This window comes from Opisthocomus hoazin, chromosome 1 (genome assembly GCF_030867145.1).
Source record: "Opisthocomus hoazin isolate bOpiHoa1 chromosome 1, bOpiHoa1.hap1, whole genome shotgun sequence".
Classification (NCBI taxonomy): Eukaryota; Metazoa; Chordata; class Aves; order Opisthocomiformes; family Opisthocomidae; genus Opisthocomus; species Opisthocomus hoazin.
Genome location: NC_134414.1, coordinates 6,947,215 through 6,970,170, shown reverse-complemented (window position 1 = coordinate 6,970,170; position 22,956 = coordinate 6,947,215). Strand labels below are relative to the sequence as shown.

General features: G+C 48.0%; 2 protein-coding genes across 4 annotated transcripts in view; one reads left to right on the top strand and one right to left on the bottom strand.

Annotated features, from left to right (window-relative positions):
* The window catches only part of GAB2 (GRB2 associated binding protein 2), a 103,101-nt gene extending 93,763 nt beyond the window's left edge, over nt 1-9,338 (top strand). The window contains exons 9-10 of the mRNA XM_075416172.1: nt 425-550; nt 2,092-9,338. Of these exons, the coding sequence (XP_075272287.1) occupies nt 425-550; nt 2,092-2,235 (270 nt within the window). The 3' untranslated portion in view covers nt 2,236-9,338. The remainder of the gene's footprint in view (nt 1-424; nt 551-2,091) is intronic.
* Nucleotides 9,339-12,034: 2,696 nt separating this feature from the next.
* USP35 (ubiquitin specific peptidase 35) overlaps nt 12,035-22,956 on the bottom strand; it is a 40,572-nt gene continuing 29,650 nt past the window's right edge. For all 3 annotated transcript variants that reach the window (XM_075416130.1, XM_075416121.1, XM_075416138.1), the window contains 7 exons: nt 21,543-21,644; nt 18,524-18,682; nt 17,918-18,111; nt 17,721-17,814; nt 16,091-16,197; nt 14,232-15,447; nt 12,035-13,566 (listed from right to left, as the gene is read on the bottom strand). In XM_075416130.1, the coding sequence (XP_075272245.1) occupies nt 13,396-13,566; nt 14,232-15,447; nt 16,091-16,197; nt 17,721-17,814; nt 17,918-18,111; nt 18,524-18,682; nt 21,543-21,644 (2,043 nt within the window). In that variant the 3' untranslated portion in view covers nt 12,035-13,395. The remainder of the gene's footprint in view (nt 13,567-14,231; nt 15,448-16,090; nt 16,198-17,720; nt 17,815-17,917; nt 18,112-18,523; nt 18,683-21,542; nt 21,645-22,956) is intronic.

The following is a 22,956-nucleotide window of genomic DNA, read 5'->3' as shown; positions in this document are numbered from 1 at the left end:
CTTCAAGCATATTTTTGAGGCTGTGTAATGAAGGGGGTAGAGGAAATCTGTGCTCTGCGTAGCGTGGTTGTGATTAGTGAAGATCCCAGAGCTGGTCTGGCCTCGCCGAGGTGTGGTTCTTGGGAAATGCTGAAGCCCACGTCTGATGTCAGGCATGTGAACAAAATCAGCACAAAGGCAGCAGAATTGCTCCGATAAATAAAATCAAATAAAATTGAAATATTTATTAGCACAATGTACAATATACATAGTCGCCCAGCAGTTCTGCACACCCTGGTCCCAGAGGCAGGTGAGCAAATATCCAGGCTGGGACCTCTTTTAAAAGTGCCATGGAGGCATTTTGTTGCCAGATTTGTGTTAATTCCTTTTTTTCTTTCTTCCCAATTTAATCCTCGTTATCTCTCCTGTCTCTTCCCTGCATTAGCAAAACCCCATTTCTGCTTCTCCTGTTCCTAGTGGCACCAACAGCCCAGCGCCTAAAAAGAGCTCGGGGAGTGTGGATTATCTGGCCCTGGACTTCCAGCCAAGCTCACCAGGGCCACACAGAAAGGTACGGAGGATTTTGTAAACTTCTGCTTAAAAGTGATTGCGTTTTTTAAGGGGTTTTATGCGCATTGGCAACAGCACGGTCTGAAGCCCTGGGCAGGGTTGGTGAGTGGCACGGTCGCCTCAGAGGCGTGATTTTGACTGCAGATCCGCTGCTATATTTAGTCTAGGTCAGATTCAGACTCTGTTGCGTGTCTGCAGTCTTGCTGGAACTGTCACCAGAAGCATGGATACGCAGGGGTTCAGGGATGCGGATGAAAGCAGAAACTCAGCTGGAGATTGTATATTCAAAAAGCTGCCAGGACGTATCTCAAGAAGTATTAGAAATTAGTTTTCCTCCTTCAGAACAACAAGTCCTCTAAAAGCACACTTGGGTTTTCCACCTGAGATACTTTGAGGAGCTCATTCAGAACGTGCTGGGCACCCGCCTCCTGGTGGTCAGGTGCTTTTAAAGGGTGCCATTTGGGCAAGATAAGTACAAACTTCTTTCAAAAAGTGAAGCTGATGTTTACAAGCTTGATTATACTGAGCTGATCAAGCCATTGCTTGGTGAGGAAGAGCTGTGGGGAGAAGATGGGTCAGGAATGGGATGCCTCTGCAAAGTGTCACATGGAAATGTGGAAGGGGAAGCTCCTAAAGACCCAGATGTTGGTGACTTTTCTCCACGCTCATACACAGGGGAAACAAACACTGTCTTAAAGTGAATCATAGGAAAATAGCGAAAGGGAGGACCTCACGGCATCCCCACATTGAAAGGGAACCATCTCTCCTGAGGTGACAGACGAGGCTTAGAAGTCTCATATGACGGAGATTTCACAACCTCCCCACCAAGGCAACGTACCAAGATGAAGGGAACGCCCAGGGGTGAGGGAGTGGGCTGGGTATGGGCCAAAAGCAGGTCCTGCTGTGTGCCATCCTGAGCAAACTGGGAGGGGGAAGGAGAGACTGGCTCAAGCAAAGCAGCACCCGAGCAAGGGGATGGTGAAGGAGAAGGCATTGTATAAACCTTGGTGGGAACCACCTGTGAGCAGCCTTGACTTTCTCAAACACCACCTGGTTTCCTAAGCAAAGCAGCCCACTAGTTAGGTCTTCTTGTTATTTGACTGTTGACCCTTGGTTGTTTCTGTCTGTCCAGCAATATTTTGCAGGTATTACCAATTTAAATTCTATCCCAATCTGGAAAGGTGACTTTAGACCATTAGAAAGTGTCATCTGGCTCCAGCTGCAAGCAGCTGGGGACCTTCTGAAATACCTGTAGTGGCAGACAAAGTTTCAGGAGTCAAAAAACTATGAGGAACATATCTGCCCCTCCCTTAGCAGATCTCCTTGGTGAACCTGAGACATCTCTGTTGTTTTGGGGATGAAAATAATCTAGTGCCAGAACAGTGTAGAGTCAGCACAGCTACAACGGATGGAGTCTGCAAGGAAGCAAGGAGGGTGCCAGTGGACTTGCAGCACCCGCGGTCCTGCTGTGGGAAGGAGCGAGAGGGAAGAGCAGGGAGCTGATGAGTGACCAGGCGGTGGCCATGTTTCTCCTCCCCACAGCCCTCCACCTCGTCGGTTGCCTCGGACGAGAAGGTTGATTACGTGCAAGTGGACAAGGAGAAGACACAGGCGCTGCAGAGCACCATGCAGGAGTGGACTGATGTTCGGCAGTCCTCGGAGCCCGCCAAGAGCATGAAGCAGTAACGCATGGGGCAGGCAGTGAAACAGGCAAATGTCCCAGTGGTTCTCCCCAGCTGGGGCTCACCAGGCTGCCATCCCCACTTGGGCTGGATTTCTAAGACTTGTCTGTGGAGGGGAGGGGGTCTTCATTAATTTTTTTTCATTTAAGACAAAAAGAAACTTAATTTCAGGGGAAGACTTGGCGGATACTGTTTGCCAGTGATAAAGACCAACTATGTTCGGTGGCTAGGTTTGTGCTTTAGCTGCTGGATGCATCCAGGAACTTCGACTTAGCAATACCAGGTTTCACCCTACACATCTTTCTCTTGCAGCTATTAAAGCCGCCTTGTACGTGCTAACACTGCACGATCTCTCCCCGTCTTCTTCCATACCGTACACCCAAACCATGCTGTGCAGGTTTGCAGCATCTCTCGTGGGACATCATTCCCCAGCTCTCATTCCCTGCTCCTTCTCGTTGCCTGTTCCTCTGCCTCCTCACAGTCCCAAAACTGAGCAAGGACCATTCCATTTGCAATCAATTTCATTGTCCCATCTCTTGTAAATAATATGTTCAAAACCTCTGAGGGCTCTTTTCCTCTTGGCAGAACAGTCCCCAAGTTTTCCATTGTGGTTGTTAACCTTCAGGAGCTTGAAGAGCATCCAGACTGTCCCACTGAGCTGACTTAGAAGCCCAGGACTTGCCCCATCATACACACACGTATATGCCAGCACATGCTCACACACAGGCATGTATGCGTGAAACAGCCAGGTTTGTTGGGGTGTCTTCTGCTGTTGATGTTCTCCAGCATCTCTCAAAGTCAATGGGCTGAAGAGATTGGCTTTGGGTGGCAGAATTTAAGCCATGACCCACTGCCTATCTGAAACCAATTGCCTGTGAATCTGGCCCTAAGAACCAAAATCTGCCCTTTGTGGCACCAAAAGAAGCCCATAGAGTGATAGTCCTGCATCTGTGGCTGTCGTGAGAAGCTCTGTGGTTGAGTGTAAGGAGTGCAGGGAGGCTCTGGAGACCCTGTATATCTGGGCTGGTATGAGGATGAGTGACAAGGAGGGAGTGGGAGGCTGTTGCAAGGATCAGGAGAAGGTGGATGCTGTGCTGCTGAGGTTGGTCATGGGTGAGGAGGTCCAGTGGGTTGTATATCTTGAAGGAAAGGAGTAGAGTAATTGAAACGTTTGTTGATGGTGAGTCCTTAGGCTTGGGAAGAGGCTGATCAGGAGAGTCATGGCAAGGTGTTTCAATATTGGCTTTAATGTATCATTATGGTGGGTTTGTGGTGGGTGCAAAGGGCTGGACTAGTTATTTTCTCCCCGTATTCAGCAATGTTTCTTCAACACAGAAATGGGTCTTGCTGACATTAGTAACCCTAGGCTCTAATTATGGATGGGAATCTGCTGTTGCCCCTTGCCAGCACCCGTGACACATCCAGGTTTTGGGACTGCTCCCCAGGCAGCTGCCAGGCACAGAGAGCCGAGAAGGAAGAGACAGTCTATTGCAGAGATAATAATTCGTGATCTCATCAAAACAGGAAGGGCTAATGAGTGCCATGGAGCAGCCTGATTGCCAGACAGCGAGCGCTGACACAGATAAACATGCCGGCTGCAGACCAAGAGCCAAATGAAGGAGACATTAGAAAGATTAGGTAATAATATTTATTAAATAGCTGGAGCTATTCTTTCTGCCAGCTGAACCCCTCCCAGCTCCACGGGCTCTGTGTTCTGCCAACACCACCAAGTTGTATCGATTATTGATAAGCAATTAATAAGCATTAATATATTTGTTTAATCTTGGTCTGAGTTTGGAAAGGGCCAGACATGACCCACACAGGGATAGGATACCAGTTCCTTAAGAGCTGCATGCTGGTGAAAGAAGTCTTAAACTTCCAACACCAAATTATATTTTCTTTTCACGTGCCGTGACAGGGAAGGATATTGATGAAAAAGCTCTGATGACCCTTTTAAGATATTGAAGTTTTGGCCTTTTACAGGAATAATGAAGCAAATATCCTAATGCTCACGGTAGAAATAATAATCATCTAGGAGACAAAAAAAAAAAGACCCAAAGGGGAAGATCTAGCACAGCCAGATGCTTTCTGAAGGTCAGGGAATGTATTACAGCCTGCAAGGGCCTTTGCCTCTCACTGGGGGCTTGCACGCTTGCCTGGTGAGATAATGAAATGAAGACCAGAGTACAGTGCTTCGTATTTCTATAGCCCCTTTCATCACTGCATCTCAGGGGAAAATAAACATTGTGCCTGATCCAGAGCCCACTGAACTGTGCGTTCACCCAGCTGGGAGCGAGCTCCCCATCCCCACCGAAAAGCGAATGTGGCTCAGGCGGGATGCTGATTTTTTCCTGTTTTATCCTCTAAACTGTTAGGCAGGCATAAAGGAAGATGAGTTTGAGCGAGAAAGATTATGGTGCGCGCTGGCTCTATTTCCCAGCCAAAACTGTGCTGTTCTCCTCCTCTCACACTAAAACGCAGCCACCTCTGGGGTGGATTGCAGCAGCAAGTCTGGGAATAGCCCTTTACGCCGCTATGGGTCTGCCTCAGTAAAACACTGCAACTGTTCTCAGGATGAAACTAAACGCAGCTCCAGGCCAAAAAAAATCTTGAACCGGACCAAAAGCCTGGAGAAATTAAGTGATAGACTATGCTCAGATTGAGTCTTTTTTTCCACCTGGGAGATGGGGAGCTCAACAAGTCTCAGAAGCCCCCTGAGAGAGGACAGGCGAGGGGAAGGCAGCAGCAGTAGTCATTTCCAATGGTACAGCGGCTTGTGAGACAACACGATGGGTTGGGATGCATTTTGCTGAGCTGGTGCCCTGTGCTTCTGCACTGGGACTAGGTGCATCCAGTGCCCACTCCCACATTTAATCCAAAGCATTAATGAAGATTGAGAAAGCCCTTCATGGTACTGGAGAAACTAGTCCTTTTTCTCCACATCGCACCAATGTCTGTGTCTGCTCATGGGGCAGGCACTGGCATGGGACAGCTCTTTTCCCAGGCTCAGCCCTTTTGATGATTTTCTTTCACGGCCGTCCCTGGTAGCTGGCCCTTTGCATTTGGCAGACCAAGGACCAAGACAGCCCAAAAGCAGCTGTTTTGCAACTACTGGTTACTGATCCCTCCCTGCTTTGTGGTGAGATCTATGTTTTCCCAGAAACAGCTATATTCCTCCATATTTTTTTTCTGCTGAGCCCCAAGCAAATGACCCCTCCAAACTAAGTAGCATCCCATAGACTCCGTGCATTGCCATATAGACATGAATATATCAGCCCCTCCTGCAAGCCATCAAGTAATCAATGGCTGCGGTGGAAACAGTCATTCCTGACGGCTGCGGAGCTGATTACAGCAGTCCCTGATGATTAATGTTTGTGCAGTATTTAGTCTTAAACCATATTGAAAAGCAGCTGGTTTAATTACACGGACTGCCAAGAACTTTGTCCTGAAGGCATTGAGTTTATCACATCCACTCTATACTTGGATGCTCAAGTATGACTGACTCTTTTGTTAGAAACAGGTATTTTAGGAAGCTGAGAACATTGCAAATGATTCATTTTAATTGCAATTAAAAAGGTTGGAGTCTTCACGTCAGAGCCTGCTCTTCAGCTCTACAGTCCCATTTGAGAAAAGGGATGTTCTTGTCTGTGTGTGTGCTCATGGAGAAGGATTGTCTGTGGGACAAGCATCATGATCTCAATATTTAGTTTTCTGAAGTACCAAGGCCAAGGCTTAAAGCTTTAAAATGACTGAGCTGGTGGTTTTAAAGGCAGAAGTCTCAAAAAGCATGCATGCCTTGCTGTGAGTGTACAACTGCTGCTTGTGGTTCCACTGTCTGGTGAGAGGTGTGAGCTGACTTGGAGCTGATTTGCTCTGAACTGACATTTGGGTCTTCAGTAGAAAATACATTGCCATCTCTAAATGGGTGCCAGGATTAGGCTTCGTCTCAAGTCGGAGAAAGAAAATACGTGTGAGTGCAGATTGTGCCAAGGCAAATCTCAGTGTCTGGCAGATAGGGCCAAATCTGGAGCCGGAACGAAAAGATAGCTAAGACTTGGGTTGACTGGGGGCTAACTGGGATGGATTTGAACCTAGGGCCACCAGCCACTGACAAGGGTTATGCATGGGGGAACATGAGGGTGGGAGGAGTGAAGGCAAGAGTGACTGCCAGCAAGATTTGAGTCTCAGTCCTCACCATGTCCTCCTTTGGCGTGTGTCTCGAGTCAGATCTACAGAGGTTTGTGCGTTGTGGAGAGGGGTTTTGCTCGGTAAAGGCCATGCACTGGTGAGAGGGGAACTCCCACCACTCTTGGGGCTTACTCAGGACGCTTCACCCTCAAGTGGGTCATCGTGCCTGACAACATGATGCCTCAGCACTCTGGCTTTCAGATAGCCGCAGGGCATGTGCCCAGTACTGAGCTGGGAAAGAGAAGCACTACCAGAAGGATGGTGGGGATCTGGGTGTGCTCGGGGATGCCTTGCTCTCAGGCTCCCTTGGGCTGATTGTGGTGCAGCAGTGCAGGGTGTTCTGAGAAGTTATTCATCTCCGTCCTTGGAGCTTTTCAACACCAGACTAGAACAAGCCTTGAGCGAGAGGGTGAAACTCCATGACTGACCCTGCTTGGAGCAGGAGGTGGATCTAGAGACATCTGTCCCTTCTGATTTACCGTGAGACCCTGTGCTGACGTGGCTGAGTGGGGACTTCTCTGTGTGAGGGAAGGGGCTAAAGACAGTACTTAAGAGTCCTATAGCATCCTAAATGGGGCCAGGGCCTCTTCTCCAGCCATGGAGCCAAGTGGCAAGGCACAGCTCAGGACATTACCCCATCAAGATGGCCTAATCCATACTGGGCCCATCCCTTGCACCTGGAAGAGGTCTGGCAGGCCCAGACCAAGTCATCCAGGACACAGACACAGAGTCCAAATAAGCGGTGGACAGCTTGAACCTCTAAATTTGTTAGAATAGACATTGACTCAGGGCTCTCTGGAGCCCCACGCGAGCCCCTTAATCCAGGGTGCCAGTCCCTTGAGCGTACTGTGAAGAGCTGGCTCCTTTTGGCATCCATTGAGCATGGCTCTTTGGGAGGGGTAGAGCCATGGCCAGGCCTTATGCAGTGAGCTTCAGTAGGAAGATGTTTAAATATCCCCCAGGTTCTGTTTGATCTTCCTGGCCTGGGACAGGAACAAAGAGATGGTTTCCTCAAGTCACGCTTGCATTGTGTTGGTGTTTTCCCACCTGATGATATTGCTACTCCATGTAGAAGTTGATGCTCAGCCACACTGTGTGTCCCATTGGAGGAATGTTGTCTGAATGAAATGGGTGCAGTGCCTATGGAGAAGCCCCACTTGTAATGGGAAAAGTGAAGAGCAGAGCCTAACCCCAAGCCCAGCCAGGGACTGAGCCAGAGGACATGCACGGCCATCAAAAAGCCATCAAGAAAACCAGAGGTAGCAGTCCAGCAGCAAAGCACAAGGGCCAATAAAACAGTTTAGGGCCTGTGGTGAGTCTGGGTGCCTCACTGCCCAAAAATGTCAACCTGCCCATGTGTACGCAATGATCTTGCGACTGTTAATGAGGCTCTTGCAGGTAGAGATGTGCGCCTTTTGGTCATGATTTCTCCTTGACCTGTAGCAGTTCATCCCTCCATCAGCTTGTACTTGTGGCTCATCCTTGTAGTCGCAATTTTATCTCCTTCTTCACAACTCCTAGAGTTGTACTGCTAATCAAGTTGCTACTTCAGTGTCTGCTCTTGATAAAAGTTGATATGTAGCAAGGTGTCACCAAACAGCTCTCCACCTGCCAACCCACGACGAGTCAGTCTTCGTATGTGGTGTCCAAATTTCAACACCGGACATGCAACATCTGGAGTAGGAGCTGGGCTACATGGCTCCATCTCTTGAGCTTAAAGAGCTTCTCAATGGACTTGCTTCCAATCAGCAGGCTCTTATTTTTTGGTGCAGCCCATTGCTAAAATATAACGAGTGCATTTGGAGGTCAGTGGGTTGACTGTATGGGAGAGTTTTGCCCCAAGACCAGGATATAAGAAGCCATCATTTTTATTGCCATGTTTTGGGTGACATCACACTTTAACTTCAGGTGGGATGAGAGGGTTCATTTGAATTCTCTGTATCCTGCTTTCCCTCTTGCTTGTGAAATGAAGATTTTTAGTACCTATTTCTACACCTCACAAATGTGTCGTGAGGTGTAATGAAGTGACATTTAATAATGCAAAGAGCTGTTTTGAGTCTGCATGCAACAGCCAGGCAGCATGTGGTGCTACCCTGTTGTCATGCCCAGAATCACACACGACACTGCACATCCCGCTCTGCAAAACTCATTAAAAATCCCTCACCTTTAATTACCAAGGTGGAAAAAATCATGGCAGGATTTCCTCCTGAACAGGGGGAGTGGGGGAAAAGCCATTTGCACAGTTTCAGTGTTCTGCTGCCACACAGACCCTGAAAACACCACGTTTTGTTTGAGAGCCCTTTGGACACGGTGGCTGAAGCATGTCATGGAGAGGGGAAGGGAACAGGACCCTGGGCTCCATGGGGAGCCTGCCGGTGAATCCCGTAGGGTTAGGACCAAACCTTTAGAGTAGTTATGTCCCACTCAACCCAGCCCTTGGTGAAGTCAACGGGTCCCTGTTGACTTTGGGCACCGTTGTGTGGGAACAGACCCAGACAAATTAGGGTAGTTTTCTCCATTTGTTTCTTAACCTGCTGCGAGGGGGAGGTCGGAGCCCCAGTTTTGAGGCCGTTGCGTCGGCAGCCAATTCGCATGGATGTTTTGTGTGTTTCAAAGCCTATGACTGTTCTTAAAGAGGAGTATTTTTCTTTTTTTTTTTCCATTTGTAGAAGGAAGGACAAGAGTAATCTGTGGCAAACTGTACAGTACGTGTCTTCTTGTGGTGTCACTGTTTGAATGGTTATTAAGTTTTCAAATCACTGTGGACAGCTAATCACTTAAGTTATTAATTTATTCTTTGGGGTTTTGTTGTTTGTCTTTTTTTAAGTAATTTGAAACAATTATTTATCCTGTAAATTGGTCTTGAGTGAAGCCTAGATAATACTTTTTTCGCTGTTAATAAACATGGTACATGCCTGACATGAAGGTGATCTCATTTTTATGAAGTACTGTATATGCAGCAGGAAAGCAACGGGAAAATAAAAGAATGATAATAAAAAGAGACCTCTCACTGGTGACTCCCAGCACAGATTCAGAGTGGGGAGAGCATGGGGAAATTAATGACTGGATCAAGCTGAATTACACAGCACCTTTAAAAATTTCAGAGCATCTTCCCAGGGCATCACCAAGTATCTCCTACAGCTTCTCTGTGCAATGAGAGACTTTAGGGTGCGGTTAGGGTTTTTCCTGATACTGGAACACAAATGGTGTGGTTTTCAGCTGCTAAAGTGTACTTCATACTGTATATTTCCTCCAGGGATATACTTTGGTGTGTGCAGGGTGAGGACAAATGCTGCCTTCCTTGCCCATCAGCAGCTCAGCACCTGTGAGCCCCAGCTTAGGACACCAAATCACCTGTAAAACCTAAGCACAAGAATAAGTCTTTTTCCCGAGAGTTAAAAGTTCAAATCCCTGCTTCAAGACACTTATATCTACTTAAAAAAAAAAAAAAAAAAAAAAAAGACACCTGGGGAAAGACACCTCCCAACAGCACAGCCCCTGTAAACCCCATTTTTAGACAACAATAGCATCACCTCGCATCTGCAGCACATCTGGGATCCTGAACCCGGACCTGAGGACCTTGCTGCATGCTCTCTTCAGCCAGATACATATGCTATTAATATAGTATACACTATAATTAGTGTAGCATAGACAGTAACATACCATCCTAATGCTAAACTAGACTTCTGTAAGGCCTTTTATATGGTCAACCGTAACATTCTTACCTCTAAATTGGAGTGAGATGGGTTTGATGGATGGACCGTTAGATGGATAAGGAATTGGCTGGGTGGCCACGTCAGAAGAGTTACAGTCAGTGTCCAAGTGGAAATCAGTAATGAGTGGTGTCCCTTGAGATCCATACTAGGTCCAGTAATACTATTTAATACACCCTCAGCATGTTTGCTGATGACTCCAAACTGAGTGGTGTGGTCGATACTCTAGAGAGAAGGGATGCCATCCAGAGGGACCTGGACAAGCTCCACAAGTGGGCACACGTGGTTCAACAAGGCCAAGTGCAGGGTCCTGCACCTGGGTCGGGGCAACCCCCAGCACCAACACAGGCTGGGGGATGAAGGGATGGAGAGCAGCCCTGTCAAGAAGGACTTGGGGGTGCTGGGGGGTGAAAAGCTGGACATGACCCGGCAGCGTGCACTGGCAGCCCAGAAGGCCAACCATGCCCTGGGCTGCATCCCCAGCAGCGTGGGCAGCAGGTTGAAGAAGGTGATTCTCCTCTCCACTCTGCTCTGGTGAGACCCCCCCCAGGAGTCCTGCGTCCAGCTCTGGAGCCCTCAGCACAGGACAGAGCTGGAGCTGTGGGAGCAGGGCCAGAGGAGGCCCCAGCAATGATGCGAGGGCTGGAACCCCTCTGCTGGGAGGAAAGGCTGGGAGAGCTGGGGCTGGTTAGCCTGGAGAGGAGAAGGGTCCTGGGAGAACTTACTGCAGCCTTCCAGCACTTAAAGGGGGCCTATAGGACAGATGGGGACAGATTTTTTAGCAGGGCCATGTAGTGATAGGACAAGGAGTAATGGTTTTAAACTGAAAGAGGGGAGATTTAGACCGGATATAAGGAAAAAATTTTTTACGAGGGTGGTGAAACCCTGGCCCAGGTTGCCCAGAGAGGTGGTCCATGCCCCATCCCTGGAATCATTCCAGGCCAGGTTGGACAGGGCTCTGAGCAACCTGATCCAGTTGCAGATGTCCCTGTTCATGGCAGGGGGGGTGGGCTAGATGGTCTTTAAAGGTCCCTTCCAACTCAAAGTGGAGCAACTGTAGATAATGCTGTGAAAACAGAGGCTCAGGGCTGACTCCAAAAGAGAAGTCCAACGCTAAGAATTGTAGGAAATGCTAAACCAGACCACCTCGTCACACTGCTGAAGCTATCCAGGCAGCCATCTGTGCTGAGCACTGCGTGCGGTTTGCCTCTGCTCGTGTCAGAAAATCTCAGGGAAAAAAACAAGACATATTCAAGGCAGAGAGCAGCTATGATACACCCTCTCCATTTTCCATGTTGGGCTGATTATCTGCCTTGATTATTTAGATTAGGATCTCATCAACGAGAGACTGTCTCCTGCAAAAGCACCTTCCAGTACACGCCCCAGAAAAAGCCTCCAGGTGACACTCCAGCACAAAGCAAGGACCTGGCACAACAGCAACATGAAAGCTTTCGGCAACCTCTTCAGACAGGAGTTTCATAGAAATCTATTAATAATACCAGGAAACACGGTACTTTTTGTATAACTTCAGCTTCAGGTCCATAATTATTTCCTCTTGGCACTGCTTAAAGTCTAGCGGACTAAAATACAATGAAGACACTCCATCTACAAAACCCCACTAATAGGGCTGTGATCTGCGTTCGGAGGGCACCCAACTCCAGGCTGGGGGTGCCCATCCCACCTCTGCCTGCTGCCCTCTTCCAAGCCACCACCCTGCAGGCCTGTCCCATGTCCATGAGGTTGGATGCTCATCTCCCATCAGCTTCCCCACCTCTTTTTTGACTCATCAGCCCAATAGCTATGAGTATTGCAATAAGACACTAAGCCTCTATGTTGATTTAACTAGTCTCCTTTATTTATATATAGGAAAAGCAATAAAAGAATACAATAGTATACGCCAAAGATCTGACCCCAAGTGTCCTCTCCAGCAGATTTTCTGCTCATATTACCTGTAGCAATGTCTGTTCTTTGCCTTTTCCTCCACGGCAACACAATATTCCCACCCCAATACCCCATGGTCAGGATTAGGCCCTGCACCCAGGACCTAAGGCACAAATCTCCACCACTTGAGCTAGAGAAATTTCTACTACAGGCACAAGGCAGGAGCAGGCAGGGACAACAGCTGGGGAGGGACATGGGAGGGAGCCATGGTCCTATAGATGCAATGCCCGGGACTTGGGCTGGCCTCCTGCCGTGAAAATCAGCCCCTGCCCCATTACTGATTTATAGAATACATTGGTTTACAGGGTATGTATTTATATTGGGTTGATATAATATATCTAGTTGGGCTACTCTCCTTGCAAACCACCATTTAAAAAAAGAAAAGCTAGTGGGTTTAGGGGGGCTTTGTCATTTGCTACTCGGCTGAAGGTATCCCAAAGGAATGCCCAAGTTTTAAAGGGCAGATTCAGCCCAGAAAGCCATGAGATGACAGCAGCAGCAAGAGGCTAACCAAGTCCTAAAGACTTGTCTGGCAAAACAGCTGTGAGTCTGGGCCTGCCATGTACACTAATAGCATCCAGACGCCACCAGTAACACAGCGGGGCTTTGCTGGAGCCCAAAGGAACCTGACCGGACCAGGTCAGTCTCTCTTGGCTGGAGGGGTTTGTGCCCCTTGGTCTCTTTTGGGTGCTTTGCAATGCTGCATAAAACCCCTGTGGTCAACGTGCCACTGCTTGCTGTGACCAAGTAGGCTTGCAAGCTCACCGCCCCACCAGATCAGCGTTGCCACATTGGCTGCTGGGCATTTTTCATCCTTTTCAGCCTTTTTCTAGCTTTAGAGGTGTGTCAAGGTGGGTTCTCAAAAACACATTAAAAAAAACGCCAACAACCAAGCAGAGGTCCCCCCAAAAAAAACTCACCACTGTGGGAAGGGCTGCAGACAGGATATGCATGGGAGATCTCCATCCCTGCAGCCACGCTGGGTCTGTCTTCATCCCTGTCCCTGTCCCCGTCCCCTCCCCAGGCTGGTGGCATGGCTCACAGCAGGCAAGACATGGTTACGCTGAAGCAAAAGGGCACTTCTCCAAGCTGTCGGCAGCTGCTCACCTCTGCGTTAGCTTAGTTACATTAAGGCGTGAAGACCAAGTGCATAGGAAGCGGTGGGACCCTCTGGGCGCCTCCAAATCAGCCCCTGAGTCCTTTTCCCTTGAAATGTCCCCCAAATCCCCCTCCAAGATGCTGGCTGTCATCCGGGTGAGGAAGAGGAGCCTCTGGCTTCGGGTTGGCCCCATGGACATTGACTATCTGGTTTAACCCGTTGGCTAGAAGACGAGTCCATGAAAGGAGCCGGATCCACCCCCGCCCGCTGCCGGGCTGCAGCCCCCCGATGAGCTGTCATCGTCCTTGTCCCTGTCAAAGTCTCTCCACCACAGCGGGGATTTCGGCAAGGCGGAAATGTAAGCGGCTCTGTTCCTCGCTTCTTTTTCCTGCTCCTGGGAGAAGGAAGGGGGAGAAATAATACAATGCGACTAAGTGACCCAGGTGGGGGGACGCTCCCACCTTCCCTGAGGAGCCAGGAACCTGTGTGGTTGCCCCTGGGAGCCTCCTCCAAATTAATAAGAAATAATGGTGAGATGGCCATGTGCTCATCTCTAGAGCTCGGCGGGAGGGATGCAGCAAAGCATTGCATCTCTCCAGCGGTCAAAAAACAGCCCTTCCATGTCACCTCTGGGAGAGGAGGGACCCCTCAAATCCCCTCAGGTGCTGCTTATGTCCTATGGGACACTGCTGTTTGGAGAGCATTGAACTCCACCCTTTGAATGAAATCTGCTCCAGTTTGTATTCCCAGCTCGTCCATCTTTCCCAGGCACTTAGGAGAAAACTTGAGACAGAGATGCCTGGGGCGGGCAACAGCAAGTCAACCTCAAGCACAGCCACGTGGTGTCTTGCACCAACCTCAATGCCCAGTTTCATTGGGAAACTAGAACCTGTTTGTACCTGGGTGCTAAAAAGGAAAAGGGATTTGGCCTCAGAGTATCTGCACACGCGGATTTATCCACAGGACGTGACCCTGCTGCTGCCTGGATGGGTGGGAACATCATTCATGAGCCGGGCAGCTGCAGGATTGCACCCTGCTGTGCACGGCAGCAGGAGTTACCTGCAAGTAGAGGATGTTATCTTTGGAAATGGCTTCCATCAAGTCCTTTTGGAGGGAGGGTTCGCCGTGCAGGCGGCCAGCTTCAGCCAGAGCTTCGTGCAGCAGGCAGCTCTGTCTGCCTGGCCGCTGCCTGTAGAAAAGGACATAGGCAGTGTCCTTGGGGAAGAAGGAGGTGACATTGCTGACCGATTCAAAGGAGGAGAAGGAAACTCTGGTGTCATTGAAGAGGTACCACTGGATTTCAAAGTCCAACTGCTTGTCGGAGGCCGGTTTCGGCACCCCATCCTGGGGCTGCCCGTGGGGGACGGTGTCGGTGCACTCCCTGGAGTAGCAGTAGTAGTGCCCACTCTCAGAGGAGATGCCTGAATGCACCACCACACTGCAGAGGTCATACACGACAGACATGAAGCCACTTCCTGGGGCAGCTCTGTCCTTCCCACGCTGGCAAATCTCCTCAGTTTCCTCCGGCGTGACAAGGACGGGCAGCTTGAGCACCACGGGGATGGAGACGTTGTCCAATATCTTCTTCCTCTTCATAGTCCGCGGGTCGAAGGAGAACCGCAGCAGCGTGAGGATGAGGTAGTGCGGACCCTCCGTCAGCTCCGCCACCTTCTCGGCATCCTGCAAGGACGCGCATTTCTCACAGTGGTATTTATTCTCTGCCGTCAGTCTCTCCGGGGATAGAAAATAGTTGATTAAATCTGGGACGGATCTGGAGTCCTTGGGAGCACATGCCTGCTCCCCAAAAGCTGAAAGAGGGTCTTTGGCTGCACCCATGCCAACAGCATCACCACTTAAGGGATTTGCTGCTTCTCCTGGCTCCTGGAAACCCAGCGTTTCCACCGGCATCGTTTGGGTTGCAGGGTCTCTGGCCGTGGGGGCCTTCCTCAGGATCCAGGGAGACCCTGTAAGCTGGCTTGGGTTTTCAGGAGGCTCAATAAACTGTGGGCCAATTTCTTCCACCGGTAAAACAGACGTGCTCCCACGCATATGCCTGTCCGGTGGGGGAAAAGCCAGGGATAGGTCCGTGAAGGCTTCTTCTCTGGAAGAGACATTCAGACACTTCAAGCAGCGGATTTTTGTCATCATTTTACCCCCAAACATCTTCTCAATCAGTGTCTTGTTTAAGTAATGATGCTCCACTGCCTGGGATATCAAGCTGGATTCCTTAAGTTTCTGGTAGATCCTTTTTCCAGTTTTTTCTTCTTCATGTAATCTTTGGTAAGGGAGAAAAATGCTGCGTTATGCACTGATACAACACCAAGAGGTAGTTTCTAAAGTAGGGATTTTGTTCTTCACTCCAAGGGGTTAATCTGGGTTGACCTGCTTGTACCCAGGAGTCTGGCACTGCGGGACGAAGGTGGGGAGGAGTTGGGCAGGATTTGGGAACCTGAGGGCTCCATGTACCCCCTAACTTCTAGAGGGATCACTGGGACTCCAGAGATTTGAGATTTCTAAGTAAGAGAAAGGCAAAAATCAGCATTTTACAGAGCAGGTTGAGGGTTGACAGTTGGTCTTGATGATCTTAGAGGTTTTTTCCAACCTTAATGATTCTATGATTCTATGAGTGGCTTGTCAGGCAAATCTCTGAACTTGGTACAATTCCTTTGCCTTCAGAGCAAAGGCAGAAATTCTCAAGCTGAAGTAAGCTCTGTCCCTACCCCTAAGCCAGCCCGAACAGGGTTTTATCAAGGAGCCCCAGACCGGTCTCATCATCTTTCACCCCAAGCCTCCACTTTCCCAACTCCTCTGGGTCTCAGTCGCTTGCCCCGTTTGTACGTGGGTCAGCATTAAACATTACGTTGGATCTAGGGATGCCGTTGTCGCCAGGCTCTGAAATCATGGCGCTGGCCACGTACCGGTCCAGTAAGTACTTGAGATACTCCGAGCAGTCCTGCTGAGCACCAGGGGTGAACCAGGGTGGCCAGGAGGCAGAGAGGAAACTCTCGGGCGAGATGGCAGGTCGCTGGAAGGAACAAAGAAGGAGGAGAAGTGCTTTTAACCCAGGGTATCTGGTTCTCATTTCACACAGGGGGTTGGAGATGGAAGAGGACAGTCTTTCTGCCTGCTTCACTGGGAGCAGGGTGTGCTTCTGTGGCTGATATGGTCCTTTTTTTTTTTGTCCTACAAGGGCTAATCCCAGTGCATGGGAAGATTTTCTTGGTTTTCTTCAAGCCAGGACTGTAAGGATGAATTTCAGCCATTATTTTACATACACTTCTATAAAATATCCACATGTTTATTTCTTCCTTCAATTTTAAAATGGTTTATTGGCCTGACCCAGAGACTTCTACTTAATTCAGCCTGAATTTAATTTGATGCTCTATTTAATTTGATCAGGATCTCTCTCACCAAATCCTTTCATAAAAATAAAGCAAAAAGTCCACTAAACTTCCACCTGTCATTCTGATCACTGCAGGCAGGTAATCTGCATTACTGGATAATGTAATTGCTGCCATTAGAAAGCTGCTTTCTAATTAACATGGAAAAAGACCCATCTTCATCAAGGAAGTGACTTTAACAGCCTGAAGAAGAAAAATCACTAGAAGGCTATTAGGAAATTGGCAGGAAACTATTAACCATAAACTACACAACAAGCAAATATGCTTCTCTATTTGCTCATCACAGATCACAGACACCCTAACTTCCCATCAAAAACTCGACTCCTCTGTGACCAAATAGTAAATTTAACAGGTTGTCTATATTTGCCCCCCACGCACAATGCAACAAGCCAGCTCTGTCAGTCAAGGCTTGGAAAACGGAGAAGCCCAGATGGCTGGTTTCACAGCAAGGGAAAATTCACTGGACTTTCAAAATCACGTCTTTCTAGGAACAGAAAGACATTTTCAAGAGAGGAGCTAGATATGACCTAGCTGTATCTCCTGGAGTCACTCGTATTAAATTCATGTTTGTCAAGAAAGCATTCATAATTAATTTGATTAAGGGTGTTATTTTTATTTTACTTTTCCTCACATACAAAGGATTCAAAGCATCTGGAATCTAAGGGGGTTTTTTATTATTCTTCTTTTAACAAAACCACTTTGAAGGCAATTTTCATCTGTTGCTTCTGCTTTGCTGTGAAGCAAGGGGAGAAGCGAGGTGCTCCAGTCTCCTTTCTTGCTGCATAGTAAAAAACAAAACCCTCTGCTTTATACCATCAGGCTTTTCAGCTGGCCACATATGTGAACTATTACCGAATGGACTTCATTGTCAAAACTATTAGTTATTACATCAGCCCAACCCAGGAAGACCACAGGCTGAAGACAGGCAGCCTGGTGTGAACACAGCTCGCTTTCACAGGCGATAGGAGTTTGCCTCCTCCACCCCCAAAACTAGCCTCTTTCATACAAACAAAATTCGCCCCGTTATAAAAACCCAGCAAGATCCACAGCTCCTTATCAGCACGTTGGAGTCGGCAGGAAGCAACTTGGAGACGAGCCTTTCCGCAGCCGACAGTCCAAACAAATAACTAGAACATGAAATAATTACCTGACTGTGCTCCAAAAATGCAAAGAGCCACTGGAGCTTTGTCATTAGGGGCTGGGAGTTGCCCTCGGTTAAATTCAACACTGAATGCCGAAAGCTGCAAAAGAAAAGCAGGGATGCAAACCGTAAGCTGGAAAATCAGTGCAAGATGAGCAACCCCTGGAGCAGTGCTGAATGGGAGCAAGGGAGCAAAAACTCACTCTGAAGCCATGAAAAGAGACTGTATGATGCTGTTCATGTAGCAGGTGTTTCCCAAGTTAATTAACCCAATCTTTCCTGTCTCCGATTTGGACGCCAAGCGCGGGTAGAAACAGGCCAGCTCGTTCTTCTGGGAGGTCCAAGCATTTTGTCCTAAGAGATGTTTAATCCGGTCTTCGTTTGGAATAGGAAGAGCCTTGGAAAGAGAGATGTGTGTTATGAATCATTATCTTTCCATGTGAAGAATTATTAATGGGCAATGGCAAAACCCTTCTGCTAGAGGTGTTCCTACAGCTCATCTCCCCTGCTCTTCACATGAACATGCATCCATACAAGGAACTGTTCAGCTGCTAGTATCAGACTAAAGCTGTAGCTAAAACCCACAGGCACAATAAGGATTTGTGCAGGCCCACCACAGGAGAAGTCTCTTGCCTCAACTTGCCTACATGGGGCTCAAACTTGGAGTTTTAAACTCTTTCTTCTACCACAATTTGAGGTGTTGAGGTTAGGACATCCCTACCAGTAGGACAGTGCCTCTGCACTAGGCTGAAAACTAAGATGTCATTTCCATGTGGAAAACACGAAAATGGCCAAGAAATATGTCTTACTTTAACCGCTTCTAGAACTGGTTCGTAGAGATCTGGAAATCCTGAGAAGCGGAAGAACATGCAGTGGATGAGCTCGGCCAGCTGCTCAAGGGAGCTGGTGGCAGAGTTGGAGTCCTCCTTCTTCAGAGAGGCCACCAGCCTGGGGATGTGAGGGAGCAGCTGGAAAAGGAAAATTTGCTAGGTCAAAAATTTCTCCAAATTACTCACAGAGCTTTAATACACATGCAAGGGAATGAAATTCCCTCCCAGGCAGAAGGGTCACTCAACAGGAGTTGACTTCAGTCCCATTCTGAACTTCAGCCTTCACCCTAGGAGCTCCATGGGAACTCTTCTGTTGACTTTAGTGGTGTAAATGCCTCAGAGGGTTTCGTGTTGTATGACACCTGCAGGTTTGTGCTGCTGCTTTGCCATGCTGCAATTAGCATGCTTTGTGAAGCTCAGTCTCTACTAAATCACACCTGCGGTGGAAAGAAGTATTATATGCTGACTGCCAAGTGCAGAGATTCAGACCTACAAGACAGATGAATTAGCCTACAAGTAGTGTTGTCTGGTGTGCTATATTTTATTTTATACTGTATAAACTAAACTGGAATCAGTTTTGTCGGATGGGTCGTGACAGGCATGTAAACAGCGCAGTTGTTATTTTGCTTTCATCAAGAACATTTAAAAATGTACAAGCAGACGCAAACGCAAATGATACGTTGCTCATGGGCTCCCTCTGCTGAGCTCACAGCTGCACAGAGAATTAATAACCTATTGCCAACCCTGCAGATGTGCTGGAGTGACCCTGGGCACTTATGCAACCTTTTTCATATTTATATTTTGAGGGATTTTTACATCAGAACAATCCTGGAGTAAAGTCTCAGGATCCCCAGTCCAGCTGTTTCCTAGTCCTCCCTTCATCTTCCTTTCTTCTTTCTCTCTCTCCTTCTTTCTTCTCAAAATGTTGGTGATTTTAACTATTTCCTTTCCATCAGAGAAGTTTTGTTGGGGAGCAAATGAATCCCAGTATCATTTTAGAAATCAATATTTTGCCAGGCTGTGATGGGAACAATTCTCAAAACCCTTCCAAAGAGCCAGGGCAAACATAAAAAGACAAGAAGCAAGATGGGGTTTGCCCTGTTTTTTTTTAAAAATAGGGGAGGAAATTTGTGCTGGTTGGGCTGCAGATGGAAACTTCAAGCCAAGAGCAACTGACAGCTTTTGGAGTGTTTCAAATTTTGGACGCCCAACTGAAGACAACTCATTGGAACAACCCTATTTTTAGAAACCGAAGAGTTTCTCAAGAAATTCAGGCTCACTTAAAGTGTCTCCAGCTGAGGAATGAAAAAACATCAGTTAAAAATGTTGGCTAGCTTTACTTTTTTCCAGCCTTATCTGTTTATTCTGTGAACTTTAGGTGAAAAGCCAAATGTAAGCACTTTAACGAAAAAAGTATAAAATCAAACATTAATAGGAGTAATTTTCCATTACTTCTTTTATCAGTTTGATCACTGCAAGCATGCTTTTGCCTGCAACTCTGCTTTTTAACTACAGCATTCCAGTGGCAACACCGACAAGAAGCAGAGCCTAGTGTCAACAGCAAAATAAAAAAAAAAAAATCACTGTGGAAAAGCAAAAAGGAGATTCAAATCCGGCTAACCGTGGTTTTTGCTTTTAACAGTGGAGGCTTCGCAAAGCAGAAGTATTCTGCTTCAGTCTTTAAGTCTTATGGTGCCGTGCAATACTTGGAAAGATGCCCCATCACTTCAAGAAATGGTAATGGGTGCCACATATTGGTGACAATTTGAAGTCACACGTGGGATGGAGCCCACTGAGTCCAAGGGACAGTCAAGCCGCTGCTTAGGAAACAGCAACGGTTGTTTAAGAATATATTCCCTGTCCTCCACAGCCTGAGCCCTCTGAGATGTTCTCAATGCAAAAGCTTCACCTAACTCATCTCAAAGACACGAGTGGCAACATCGACCACACCTCAGATGAAAGGTGGGAACAAATATGGGGCCATATCTTCTAAACTTGACCCTGAAACTACATCCTAAGCCAGCCTGGGCCAGCATAGCCCGGCTCACCTTCCTGTCCCAGGCCACCCCTCCACCTCCTCCCCTTTCCTTTTCCAGGCAAATGCAATAGTGCAGGTTTGTGGTTGACTCAGATCCAGGCCAAGCTGGGCAGTACTGACCATCAGGATTTTCTGCTAGGTTAGGTTTCACCAGGGCTCCTTTTACAACGCAGATCAGCACACGGCTGTACAAACAGCTGGGCACAAGGGAGAGTGGCTGGGAGAAGAAAGCAGTCTAAGAGCAGGAGCAGGGAAGAGGGGAACCTCCTCTTCCACCTGCAGGGCTGGGAAAAACCAGGTTAAAATAACTGCAAGAGCATTACAGCCACTGCTGATGAGACCCTCAGTGTGGCTTGACAAGCCACCAAATATATTTGCATTAACTGCATCCTCGGCTGGTGGGCTTTGAAGCTGAGAGAGGACCATGAGGATGCACTTGCCCATAGAGACCACTCATCCAGCCGGTACAGCACCACCAAAAAAAGTGGAGCATACACACATTGCACACATTTCAAATCTGGAAGGGCCAAGCCCCAACCAGCTGTATACTGATTTATCCCAAGGTGAGCCATCCAGCTGACAAGCCTCAAGAGAAATGGGAGGAACCACCAGAGAAAAAAGCAAAGCCTCACTTCTCCTCTGCACCTCACTCTCTGACATAGGGTGGTTGCTTTGTCTGTGGCAACCAACTTGTTCTAGGCTCAGGACTTGCCTCTGCATCTCAGCACTGGCTCCATGGTGCCAAAAAAGCTGTTTGGGCTGCAGGAGAGGATGAGCAGCTGCCAGGACAGGCTGCAAATGGATGGACAGGTTTGGGTTTACATCACTTGGTGAAATCAAGCAGATGAGGGAAATATTCGCGAGTATCTCAGCACCTTAGGCTCCCTCCCACCTGTGTTGCCCCATGGCACGGTTACAGTCAGGGTGGTGCCCTCATCTGAGTGTTGGACACAGCCTTACCAAGTGAAACGCCTCATGGGAGTGCTGGAAGCTCAGCAGCATGTACTGCAGGACGGACAAAGCCCCCTCTCTCACGATGGGGTACAGTAACTTGGAGAAGACCTGGTGAGGGAGAAAAAAAGCAAATGAGAAGGCAGGATGGCACCGCAACACACAGGAGAAAGGGCCAGCAGGAAAGAGAGGCACTGGGCATCTACCACGGCTGCTGGTCTTTCCCTGCTCCATGCTGGATGTCAAAGCGAGCAGCCTGCAGCTAGGTGTCCAGAGTCACCTCCCGTCCAGAGCACGTCCTCAGGGCATCCTAAAAATACCATGTGGGTTATTCTCACTCTTTCAGGCCTGTGCAATGCCCAGCACAGTGACGTACAGACCTCGGTAACACTGCTGCCTCTCTGTACCTCCTGATGGACAAGGCCATGCAAGCACAGTGATACTAGGTTTTCTAAAATATGCCTCTTCTGTTTTATCACCGACTTTTATCACCAACCTTTCAGGCAAAGAAATAGAAATCAAAGGCCTTTCTCAAAGGCTAAGTGATGATATTTATCCTACATTACAGAAAAATGGCGTAAGTTGCCAATGCCCTCTGCTCGTTTCAGACTATACTTCTGAGAGTTTCCAAGAATGGCATGTTATTTTAAGGGCTGTGTCCCTTTCCTATGCATTAACAATTAAAGGAAAGATAAAGAAAAGCCAGACATGCTTGGCTACTCTCCCACTGCTCAATGCATGTGGGGGATCACAGGGACAAATGCCGTTATTGATAATGTTCCAATACTGATAATTATGGTCTTGATAACTTCTATGGTGACTTCAACTGGAGGCACAGCCAGGTGTTCTCCCCATCTTATGAAGGAGGGAACAGCAGGCCCACACCATGGTAAATGTTTCTGAAGTGGTGACCAATTTCAGCACTTGGTACCATGCGGTTTTCAGAGAGCAGCAAGTACTCACTGACGAAACAGGTTATGGCACTAGCAGTGCCGGCTTTATCTGCACTACGAAACAAACTAAGGCCATGGCATAGGCTTTAAATCTGACCTGTGACTGGGTGAACTATTAACATGCTCACTGATACGTGTTTTGCCCATGCCAACCAGCACTGATCCAGGCACAGTTAAAGGAGAGCGTGTCACGTTCTCAAAGGCAGGTTGTACAACAGCTCCATATTCTGGAAAGAAAACTGTTTGATTGGCTTGAAAATCCTTAGCCTGTTTCATTTCATAACCGTAACAACATCAGTACTTTTACAATCCAAGACTTCAAGAACTGCGTGTTATTCTGGAGAACATCATTCCTGGTCACAAAAAAAGCATCAGTCCACCACCCCATACACAGCAATGCAGCATTTGCAGAGGGTGCAGGGGGCACAACGGTCCCTTCAAACCCCCTTTTTCTCTTTTCTGTACATCTC